Source organism: Ammodytes marinus (genome assembly GCF_949987685.1).
Source record: "Ammodytes marinus genome assembly, chromosome: 12".
Classification (NCBI taxonomy): Eukaryota; Metazoa; Chordata; class Actinopteri; order Uranoscopiformes; family Ammodytidae; genus Ammodytes; species Ammodytes marinus.
The window spans coordinates 21,362,159-21,375,319 of NC_137216.1; the positions used below are offsets into that span (position 1 = coordinate 21,362,159).

Consider the following 13,161-nt stretch of genomic DNA (forward strand, 5'->3'; position numbering starts at 1 on the left):
AATAAAATGCTGTGGTCCACTGTATCAAAGGCAGCTGTGAGATCAAGTAAGACTAAAACCACATAGTCACCGGAGTCCGATGCCAGCAAAATATCATTAAAGACTCTCAGTAATGCTGACTCAGTGCTATGAAGGGTTCTGAAACCGGATTGGAAAACCTCAAACAAATTATGCTCAACCAGAAAGGACTTCAGCTGATTATGAACAATTTTCTCCAAGATTTTAGATAGAAAGGGCAGCTTGGATATGGGTCGGAAGTTAGCCAACACTGAGCGATCAAGACCAGGTTTCTTAATGGTCTTGATCGCTCCTGGTCTTGAGTTGCTCCTTTGTGTTGACAATCAGTGGATAGTTTTAATATTTGATGAACAACGTTTAATGCGGATTGTTCTTGTATCATTATTGCTGCTGCAACAATACAATTCCTCTCCAGAGATGTGTTATCCGTTCTAATCTAATCTAATCTAATCTAACCTCATTTTATATAATCTAATCTATTCTCATTTTATATAATCTAACATAATATTATAACCATGGAAGGAGGGGTTTCACTTTTTTCACTTTGTGTTTTTTAAATGTTAACATTGAGAATCTGGCAAATGAAGTTAGGACAGTGGGTGCAACCAAATCATTTAATTTCCTGGCTGGCTTTGTCCTCCTAATAAGAAGCAGATGGTACTTATATGATCACTCAGCTGCGGATAAGCCAGTTGCTAAGGTTCTGAGTGGCACAGTGTATTGTGAAAAGTGTTCACAATATGGTATCAATTGCAAGACAAAAACAACTAAATTGGACTAAGCATCAGATGAGAGATTAAAGGATTTTTAAAATAAAACTGATATTTTTTTTATTTCACATCAGAGGGTTTTGTACAGAAAGTATAATGCCACCACCAAAACCAGTGATTGGGATGTATGCTCTAAAAACCCACATCCGGTATACCATGGTGCTTTTGATGTGGCTGCCTGTATGAATGCTGTTGTTTGCTAATGTAACTGTTTATTTCATTCAGATAAATACTATACAAGGCAGAACTAGCTCATTTTGATGTCAACAAACAGTCTAAAGTCCGCCGGAGAGATGAGGTTTATTGGTCTCTGTCAGTGCTTCATGCAGCTGCTGTAGTAGAATGCACGACAGCCTTTCTACCTCGAGGACAGGTAGCAATACATTTCTGAATCATATGCACACGTTCCACTTGGTTTTGAGACACATTGTTTGAGAACAAATTGGTATGACGGAGCATGACACATGAACACAAAATATCCATAAAGTAGGTACTATATGTGTTCTAGCAGACATGAGAGGGAAGTATGAATTGCCATTTTTCACAACAACATTTTTGACACAGGTGTTACCAATGACAGTAGTGAACGCGCTGTTCTATTCAAGAGTCCAAGGATATAGGATGTAATTATGCTATACAAATCATGGTATTATTTGCTGCTCAGTCAAATCATTACTAAGACATGTATACTTATAGAGCAAATATATTTTTGGGTGAATGTAGTGTGTTTGGCAAATACCAACATATCACTTGGCATTTTCAAGTGTGAACATGGACAGCATGTCATTTTACCGTATATAGACATAAAACAAACAAGATCAAAGATCAATCAAAGGACAAAATGACTCAATATCATTGTAGCAAATTGAGTAAATAATGTCTCTCATCACAGGGATCACAGAGAACTTTACTCTGCATACTGACATTGATGCTCGAATAGATCATTCAGTACGACCCAAAGCGGTGGACCGACCAACCAGCAGAACTACACCACCATAGGGTCTCCATGTCTAACTTATTCACTTTTATCATATTTAAAAAAGTTTTCTTCCTGGTCGTGTGATAGCAAGCCGCGGGATATTATACCTAGATTCAAATTATCAATGGGTGCTAACCAATTCCATCAAATTAGCTGGTTTCATTACACATTGGGATTAAACTGTTGATAATTTTTATAATTTTGTTTGCTTTTTAGTTTTTTAAGATAATTTTTGAGCGTTTTTACGCCTTATGAGACAGGTTTTGGAGAGACAGAGTTGAAGTGGGGCAAAGAGGGGAGGACATGCAGAGAACCGACAACTGGGCGGATTCAAACTACTGCGATGAGGACTGAGCCTCTAGGGGTACGCTCTAACTACACTACACTACACCACCAGCGCCCCTATTCATTTGCATTTTAATGATGGGGCAGGGCTAGAATTCACAAGACAGAAGGTCTGTGTTGACTTTTTTCAGATATTCTATTAACAAACAGCCCCCATGACAGATGGGATGTGCTGGAAGTGGTCTCTGAGGGATTTTATCAGTCAATAGTATAACCATATAAAATCATGCAGAAATAAAACTATGAAAGAATTATAGATTACGGTTAACGCTTTCTCATCATTTTTGTTGAGGAAGAAATTATTTTTTAAATTAGCAATTTCTAAGTAATTTAACTTGCATTTACTAAATGTCGCACGTACTTCCACGTGTTTATTTCTATCAGCCCCAGTGATTAAGAAATGAGACAATATGAAAATTTCATTTTACGATTATACTGGCCAGAATAATTGCGATTCATAAATCATCCCGATAATCATTAAAATATTATTTAACCTCTTAAATGGCTTCAAAACATCACTTGGCTTAGCTTTTGTTAAGACACATTTTTTTTAATTGCATCCCAGATGGGACACACATCTCTTTTTAGTAAAAAATAGATACATTGGGCGATACAATCGACAAGCCAAGCCTTAACATATTGTGAGTATAATTTATTGTGATAAAATCGTAGGTCCTCCCATCCCTACTAGTGACAGTACAAAACACCTGATGTGAAATAATAAGTATTTCTAGTCATATTGAAAAAGTTTAATTGAAAAAAAAAACTGTAATCTGATGCTTAGGCCTGTTTAGTTGTTTTTGTATTGCAATTGATGGCATATTGTGAACACTTTATCCAGTCTTGAAATAAGACAACTGAAAAGATGTGTTTCATCACAGAGTTTTCACAAAAATAACTGTGCTTTCTTCTATCTCTTCTTATTAGGAGGACAAAGCCAGCCAGGATTTTTTTTTTAATTAACTAGTTAACTCAGCTGTCAGGCAGGGGGATTACAGCATGGGAATTTGAGGTGACTTCATTAAACCATTGCCTTTCCCTCTTAATTCTTCAATGCTTAATTCTGAAAACACAGAGTCATGTCACCAAGTGGGAACATGATTTACACCCCCCTCCCCCCCAGTGTAAAAGGTTGCTAGCATGAAATATGAGAACAAAAGGGATAAGAAAGAAATTATATTAATATGAATTAAATGAGTCAAAATCAGGTGTCTGAATTTCAATATGAATAGCACTTTGATTAAGCCTGGGACCGCCCGCTGCCTACTTCTGCTCAATTTTACATTTCCCTTTAGTCTGGGGCTGTGTTCGAAAAGCCATACTAACGTCCTCCCTCCTACATACTCAACATGTATACGCCATACTGTCTACTTAACGTTCGTCGGACTGTTTACACTGAAGTATACAGATGCAATAAAGAATTAAAAAAAAAACTTCCATAACGTTTGAAATGACGCAATGCATAGTGGGGAAGTTGAGTAGGAAAAGCACCCTGTCGATCTATACACAAAATCTTCCCGGAAGTTAGTACTCATCCGGGCAGTTCTCGCGTACCCAAACTAGCATACACAACCGTCACATACTCAAATTGACGTCAAAATGAGTATGAGTAGGACGTTAATATGGCTTTCCGAACACAGCCCAATGTATGCGGTATACTAGCTGGTTTTTCTCAGCCAGATATTTGGCTGTCCATTCAGCGAACAGAGGGAGTGGCTTAGAAGCCGGCGCATGACATACGTCACGACCAAACGTTATGCGATTGGTTGGCAGATCCAGAGTGGCACTGGGCGGATCCAGTTTTAACTTCAACAGACACCCGCATTCAAGTGAGTTAACGTTTTTCAATTGAGCAATTCCAGACCTTCTGTACAAATGAAATGAAGTACGATGGTCTTGTAGAACCAGGGTATCTTTGATTTGTATTAAGAAAAAACAGTGTTACTCAGAATGGGCCATATTCTGTTTCTTCATGTAAGCAGAGTCTAGAACCATGCTTGCAGGTAATTCATAATATCAATATGGTTACAACTTCAATGCTGACATTTCAACTAAAATTGTACAATTATAAACCCAAGGTGTTGTTAGAGGGGGCAATCAAGGAGCAAATATCTTGCTGTCCCATTCTAGTGTTTGTAATACATTTGAAGAGTGGTCAGTTATGAATTTGTCTGTGTATTTACTCAGTTGTTTTCTACTCAGTTTGTGTGCTGTAGATTATAGCAATGTTTGAACATCATACTGGTACATCAAATCTCATGGACACTAAATCTTAGGGCTATACAAGTGTTTGTGTTGGATAAACGAGCTGATGCATCCTCAGTCAGGATGGAGTTGAACTGGCAGAATGCATAGTATTTTGTACCAATCATGTTTTCCTTCATCAGACTTTACAAGTAAACAGACGACAATAATTAATGTGGTACATTACACACCAGAAAAACATTATTCCCTCTCAGCAAAGAGGAGAACACACATAGCTTTAAGGCTATCAATAATAGTTTTTTTAACCAAAGTTAAGGAAGGCAAGTCGCTATCACACCCCCCTCGATAGGAACGGGGTTCACCACGTAGCCTGAAAGACATCAAATGTTATATGGGTGGAACCATAAATTACATAATCAAACAATAACCAAAAAAAAAAAGTTTGGGATACATTGTATGCATATGTACTGTATGCCAACCAATTTACACACATTGATCAATATCTACTAGTGCTGTCAAACGATAAAAATATTTAATCGCGATTAATCGCATTAAAGGGACTCTTACCGATCCTGCAATTGAGAATTACAGCACTATTATACCATCCCGCCTCCCTCCAATGCCCCACCCCCTCATTCCCATCCCCGGTGTTTTATTTTTTTTGTTGAAGAAACTTTATTTACACAAGCAGACTTACAACCTACTGCCTCCGCGCACGCACGTGAGTTATATTGTAGCGGAGGAAACTGGTGGCTGTACCGGTACCGCACTGATCTGCTTGTATCACTGGTTTCACTTCAGAGGTGTCGGCCAGAACACCACTTATGGCCAAAGGCGTCAGATTATAAGCATGAGACTAGGAGAGGAGGAGTAGGGTTTTATCCGCTCTTTATTTTCCTTCTTTCACAGGCACATCCGCATATAGATCGCGGGAAAAAAACAAAGGCTTAAACTCCGCTCGTGAGGAGATCGTTAGAACAGCTGTTGCGACCCGCGAATCGCAGCCGTTAATAACATGCAAACTATATTATAACAGCGATCGGGACTGCATGTAGCCTACATACTCACACACGGGTGATTCACATTTAAACTCAGATAAACGCGTTTCCATGTGGAATGATCGCTTACTGCGGCAACGCTCACACATCTGACCGAGGGAGAAGAGAAAGGAAACTTACTAAACAGGCTCTCTGGCCGACTGACGTCACGGCCCTAACTGACTGCTATCCACACTGAACAAAACACATCTTAACACACTGTAAGAAATAACAACACTGGAACTTATGAACGTTGGGGCCTTTTCTACAATGGTCGCTACTCGCTACTGTCTGCCGTGGAATCAAAACAAACCCTCTAGTTGAGAATGCGCAATACAGAAGCAGACGGCAAACAGACAGGTCTGTCGGCCAATCAAATCGTTCGATCCGAATAATATAATTGGTTGAAGTTTTCACAAAATATTATGAGATTGAAATCATTGTTTGTTTTTACTCCTGGTGGGTCTGTATTGCATTTTAGAGTGTCATTACCTTATTAATACCATTTTAACCTAATCCAAAAAAAGTGTAAAAATGCAACAAAGGTAAGGGTAGCTTTAATGTCATGATTAACATCACATTACTAGTTGATACAACAGCATGTGAAAAAACCACAACGTTTGCTAGGCCATGACGAGCGTTAATCGCGCGACAAAAAAATTAACGCCGTTAAAATGGGTTTGCGTTAACGCCGTTAATAACGCGTTAAACTGACAGCACTAATATCTACCCTTTAGTCCTCACATTCCTTCTTCCGGCATCCCTAGACCCAGCAACCTTGTAACAAGGGAACACACAACAGGAATGAATGCTAACAGGAAGAGTGTAGCTAAGGCAATGGTGCACGGGAAAGAGCATCAGTGGCTACTTTATTCTGGCCTTTGTTATGTTGAATATCCAGGTGATAAGGCCCATCTCATCAACCGCTGACTAGGATTTTGAAGAGACCTCAAGAAAGTCAATGGATTGTGGTCAGTGTACCCCACCAGCACCTGCCCCAATGTAAACATCAACATGTTAGAGCCCAAATCAATGCAAGAGCTTCCTTTTCTATAACTGAACAATGCGGCTGATACTGCTTGAACTTTTAGAAAAGTAGCACACAGGTCTTGCAAAACCGTTACCATCTGACTGCAATAAAACCGCCCCAGCCCCAACATTGCTGGCATCTGTCTGCAACTGGAATGCGTTTTATGGTGTCCTTCAGATGAGTGGCTGCAATCTCAATTTTGAAATAATCCGCAATTCTTAAAAGCTGATCTGTAGTGCAGATATCAAGCAACACCTCAGAAGGAGACCAAACACATTAATCTACCATAGAAGCCATACTGCTTCAACAATCGCAACCTGAGCCAACCAAAAAGGTGCTTAACAATAGAAGTAATAGCTAAAAGGAACACTGGAGCTTCCCCTACCCTAGACTAGATAATCCCCAAAAGCCTACTAGATATGTCATCCGTTGTGTGATTACCGGCGGGGGGTATTTACTCCCTGTAAACCAGTGGGCCTGAAAAGCTCCTGCTATGCAGTTGCTCGAGGAGCACCTTAGACATGATCCCAATCATATAGCTGGTCCCGTTTTCACCACATAACAAAAAAAAATGAAACAAACTCCAGATATTACCAAAGCAAAGAACACATACGAAAATGCCAGCACCTGTAGACATACCCCAAACAATCTACCCCAATCCAAACAATAGACGAAACAAATGTGCTCCGGAAAGAACTACCAAAGTGTCATGTGTGATACTTCTCCAAAAGAGATTTTGTGTGGGGAGATGTGATGTATGTGCAAAGGAACGCAAACCCAAAACATAAACAAACCATAAGTAAAGGGAGAGAGCTACAAAGTGGCTGACTCCTGCAGTTTATATAGCTGAGGAGCTAAGCCAGCATGGGTTTTAGCCATTACACTGATAACCTCCTGGGAGCATTGCAATCAGGAGGTGCCAGAGGGCTGTCACAGAAACTTCACACACACACACACACACACACACACACACACACACACACACACACACACACACACACACACACACACACACACACACACACAATGCTTACTAAAATCGAATATTGAAGCAAGGATATGGGGAGAAATTAATTAAATTAAATATTTAATTTGGATTTGTAAGAAAAACCCACACAAACCTTGGAATCTCTGAATCTTTTTCATTTAGCCTACTTGTGAATCATTCGTCGACAAGTGCTATTTGTTTCTCCATGCAATGCTGTCAAGAAGTCCACCAGCTCAAAAACAAAATGTGTATTTATTCATGAGTTTGAATAGGAGAAAAAGGTCATTAAAAGTTAAATGAACCCATCGCTTTCCAGAATATATACTGTATGTATTAATGTATAGAGATTTATATATACTATCTATGATAGAGATGCAGTCGATCACCATAATGGACAACAGACTGTAATGATTCTGAAGGCTAGCCAATGTTGACTAAGATGTGCTACACATCATCAGCTCTTCTTCTTGGGTGATTACTTAAAACAAACAACTATAGAGCTGTATATCGACTAGAGCTTGATTTTCACATTTTTAACAGATACAATGCTGGTACAGCTCTATGCTTTTTATTAACCAGTAGGCTATCCAGGCTTGACGTAGGTTGAATATAATCTTTTTCATGTCATACTCACTTCAAGTTATTTTTCTTTTTAATAATAAGTTGCATGACCTGCAATTTAAAGGTGTATATATTTACACAAATGCAAATACTTCTTAACGCACGTACACAAAATAATTTACAGCGCCAATAGGCTAGAGTGGTTGAAATGGGGGACACAAAGACGTTAGTAGCCTACGTATATGGGCTGTGGAAAGTTTGGAGTGCTGGAATGAATGAGCCATTGTGTCAGTGTTGAAATTAAATGATTGTGCAACTTGACGCCCGTTATAAAGAACGACAAACATTTGGTGCAACATTTAACTATTGTTAGTCCTCTAAACATGGCAGCACTTGGAGTAAGCTTACAATTACTATAATATACTTTAAAAAAAAATCACTATTGAGGCTTGCATTTCAGATGAACGTCACAGTCTCTGCTGTCAGGCTGCTAAATCGAGCTATGACCAATCGCTCATCTGTTATTCCTCGGCCCGACTGAGAGGAGCAAACTCCGACAAGTGTGAATATTGCAGCCTTAAAATTAATATCTGTCTTATTTTCATGGCACGTGCCTGAGTATTTTTGTGAGGTAGGGTTCGCGTGTGCTGTTTTTCTCGTTTTGCTATCAACACACAAACATACGCTGTCAGGCTACTAGCTTGTGAGCTAGACGTAGCTAATTGCTAATGTGCTAACCATTTGGGCTTCACAGTGTTGTTACTGAAGCGTAAGGCAGTTTGTAATAATTAAGATATCCCTTGCGTAAGAAGAAATAGCCAGGCGTTGCAGCTAATGTGCTTTGTTTGGGACACATGGCGCCGATAAATGAGTTTGCGTGTAGTTGTGAGTGTTGATACCTGATCCTGTGGTTGCTACCTGTGGCAGTCTGCTAGCCACGTAACCTGCTCCTGCTCGGTGTTGACGTAGCAGGAGCAGCTAGCCTGCATGTCTAGCTAGTAGGCTACTTCCAGTTATTGTGAATGAGATGCTTCCAAGTCACTGACTGACTGCCAGTTTGCTAAAACCCAAGCCATCTCTAAAACCGAGCTGATGGGACCGAGAACATGAAAATGTTTTGGGTCAGGATGCTGTAGCCGGACCTGAACGTGAGGCTCGTCGGTTCTGTTGCATTGAGCGGATGATGAAGCGGGTCATCTGGCTGATATCAGGATTAAACAGAAGAATGATGAAGCTACTAATTGCCTTCGCTTTGATCGCCTACATTGCTTGTAAGTACTCCAATGTTTGCAATTAAATGTATCTGCCATATTTAGCCTAATACTTATATTCTTGCTTGGCAAATAGTCTACAATTTAATTATCTGAATATCAGGCCTTAAAATGTCTTATTTGGACGGGTCACAATAGTTTGGATTTCGAAGTTAACCTTGCTTTGAGGCTATAAAGTTGCTTAAGCCACAAACCTAACTTTGGGCCACACAATGTAGCCTATGTTGATGTGAATATAACATTTATTTTAAGAAAATCTAGTGACTCCCAAGTTTCTTTGATATCCTTTACACGTTTTTTTTGCCAGTGGGATATGGACATGAAACAGGTGTAACAATTCATTCGTTTATATAGTTTTTATAAAAGACTTAACAGTAGGCTAGGCCTACTTTATATTTCACTCCTTTATCTTCTCAGTTTATCACTCTTATCCCAAGGTTTCAAAACACTTTATTTGTCATGTGCACAACAATTACAAGAGCAGTTATTTACAATTAATTCTTGAGTATTGGACACCCGTCGATAACAACGCAACTGAGATAAACTAGTGAATCGAGCCACTTGAGACATACATAAACACATGAATAGCGCAAAGTCATAGTGCAGAAAAATTTAGACAATTTCCTTTATTATGTCAAAACGTGCCTGGCAATTAAATTGATCCTGATCCTGATTTAGTTAAACTATCATCTTTCCTGTGCTTCATTTTCAATCATGACAAACCATATTGTGAACCTGTATGGTGTGAGTAGTCTTATCTTAATCTCAATGAGACCTAACTTGGTTAAATAAAGGGTTAGGGTTAGGTATTGGCCGTTATTTGAGAAGTCATCTTTCTAACAATCAGGCTCAATTTACAGGATATCACTAAAACATTGATTGCTGGTTTTGACAGCCGATTTGACAACAAAAATAATTTCAAGAGGTCAGTTTTGATGGACAATGTTCTATCATTATAAAGGCAGCTGATCTATTCCACATGAAGTATAATATCACTGTGGTGTCCATTGGAGTAAATAAACAATTCTTTTTCTCACATCAAGTATGGGTGCAAACTTACTAAACCTGAAACTGTCAAACATTTTCTTTGTTTTGATTGGCCTGTATTGGAAAAAATATTTGGCCTGCCTTGCCGAACACAATGGTTGTGTTTTGGATTCAATAAAATAAAATAAACCCATGATGTCATGTGTTTTTTCCTCTTTCAGGCTTTACGGCAATAAGAGCTTTCACAATTACTTTGACAATGTCGATTTATACGTATGAAACTTGTTTTTATTGATCAAATATCGTGGGCACTTTATAAGGAGCGGGGGTCATTTTGCCTGATTATTATCATCATGGCGTCTAGAAGCCTTGTGCTTTCATTACAAGGTTAAACTGACATTTTAACTGCAGCTGAACAGGAAGAATGAAATCTTGTTTCAGCCGGGCTGTAGTCAGCAACTCTTATGCTAAATTCAAGACAGAGCAAAGTCAAGTCGTAGACAGGACCTTGAGATAGATTCAACGCAGAGGCTGACACAATTGAATCTTATCCTAAAACCAAGTTCCAACTAGAATTTAAGCTGTGGCAATTCATCATTTGTCATGTTTTATTTCAATTGTTTTGCCCTCTTAGTAAGAGTATACATGCAGGCAATTGTAAGCAATCAGTAAGAGGCTCTTACTGATTGCTTACAATTGCCTGCATGTATACTCACTTATTGAATAGAATGTTTTTTCAGTTGTTTAACTGTCTTATTTCCTGTGACTTTATTTCTAACCATAACAAACAAACTATAGACTTGTGTGAGTTATTTATGACCTCACACAAAATACTATAGTTAATAAAGCCCCTCCCAATGTACCTTGGAAGACCTGTTGGCAATACTTTGAAATGTCATCTTCCTGGATAAGTCACTGATAAAGCAGTCATGCACAATTTACAGGAAAAATAATTATTATTTCCTGAAGTTTTCTGGGCTGGGTTTTCTGTTAGTTCTGGAGAACTTGGACCCCTCCTATCGTTTCAAAGGAATTGAAAAGGTCTTTATTGATCTGATGGTTTTGAGTGAAGTTGAAATTAGACAAGTTTAGAAAGCTCAATAAAATAAATAGAAAATATCCCAGATTTGTGAGACAGGATAATACCTGGCTGGATTTTTATACTATAATCCATTTAAAAATAGTCAGATTTTTGTTATGGATCGGTTTGACAAAAATCATGAATTTGAGCTTTTTCCCTCATCCAGCTCTCCATAGCAGAGCTGGTCTTGGCCTTTGTCAGACAGAGCGGAATTTCTGAATGTGACACTGCACTCAACATGCACTTTGCAGTCATGCCGCTGGCATTTTTGTGACAAGTTTTCTTTTTCTGTCTTCCAGCTGTCTGGGGAACGTATACCAACATGAGGTACGGTAATTCATGCTGCTATTACCTAACTGCTGTTAAATAAAATATTTGCCATATTCCATTTAAAACTGATCCCATGGTTTGCCCAATGCCACATTCAAGGAGGTTGTTTTGTATTAGACAACTACGTTGTTAAAAAAGATAATAATTATTAATTAGATTTGTTTTAACACTTTAAAAGCTTTTCTGAATGCATATAGGCAAACTATTTGGTATCTGCACGTTAACACTGTCAAATATGTAATATGTAATCCTCTTTTAAATGGTTAAGTAAAAGTGGACAACTAATCAAAAAAAAACCTATTAAACCTAATCAGCACTGGCATGTGGATAAGTCATCTCTATGAAGTCAGGATTTTTGGGAGGAGTTGGCGTGGCGTCAACCCAAGTTATTCATTGACCATTATGAGTGTGAGCTTCTTCAAGATGAGCCATTCCCCTCCTTGACGTTGTGTGTTAACTCACCAAGTCAAGAAATATCAAAAAGTAATATGACACTTGATTATAGTTGGAATGATATCATCCTGTACCGAACGTCCCTAATCCTGGGGCCAGATGTATAAGCAATGTATACAAGTAACAGAAAAATATAGATCATGCCTTTTCCCACAAACAAACTGGTCATTATACTAGAATAATGAGCACACTTCATGCATACTTCAGACCAGGCATACCGACAGTTTTCATGAAATAGCTGAGGGGGAAAATATAAGGTGAGATAAAATACCTTATAGTAAGACATTGTTTGTTTACCAATTTAACCGAGTGTGTTATTATTTTGCACTCCTAACAGCATTCTGTAAAAGGTCACTATCTAACTGCATTTGAGCCGTTATTTCCCGTCTTTTAATTTAATTCTGAATTGTGAAGAACTTTGTCAAATCTGTTTCAATATGAGCACTGTATATAAATCACTGATAACCCCCCTGACATTTAATAATGATGACTAAAACGTTAGCAGGTTGGAGGTTGTGTGTACAAGAGGAACAGGCCACAGGCGTGTGACGACAGCTCTCACATGCAACTCTGCAAACTTTACTTAATATGCAAACCGTTTACTCAAGGCACTTCTTCATGTATTTATAGCTAATTTAGATTGTGGAAATGAGGCATGTACATTTGCGCATGTTTCCACAATGATTGAGATTTGTAATACACATTTAGGCATACAGGCAGCTTTATAAATTTGATACAATGATGCACAGCACAGGGTTCTGGTAGTTAATCAACACAGTACACACATATATCAGTGATTCTTCCTTGAGAACCGGGACAAAAAGACGTCTTCCACATGTAACTGCTGTTATCTTTAGAAATAAAAATATTTCAAATTGTAAATGTTATTTGTGATTAAGAATAGAATGTCTGGAGCACAATTATCCCCTTAAATTTAATTTTATCATTATTATGTAAAATATATGACACTTGTTATCTTCTTACGACGTCCAAAACAGTGTGTCCACAGAGAGGGTTTCAAGCTTTCATATGCAATAAAACCTATTAAAAATATACTTTAATGATTTTAAAATGTGCTTTTTTCATCCAAAGCAACACTAAATAAT

General features: G+C 38.3%; 1 protein-coding gene across 1 annotated transcript in view; it reads left to right on the plus strand.

The window, feature by feature from the left end:
* Positions 1 to 8,431: 8,431 nt before the first annotated feature.
* The window catches only part of uxs1 (UDP-glucuronate decarboxylase 1), a 43,407-nt gene continuing 38,677 nt past the window's right edge, over positions 8,432 to 13,161 (plus strand). The window contains exons 1-2 of the mRNA XM_080037448.1: positions 8,432 to 9,204; positions 11,572 to 11,599. Of these exons, the coding sequence (XP_079893574.1) occupies positions 9,114 to 9,204; positions 11,572 to 11,599 (119 nt within the window). The 5' untranslated portion in view covers positions 8,432 to 9,113. The remainder of the gene's footprint in view (positions 9,205 to 11,571; positions 11,600 to 13,161) is intronic.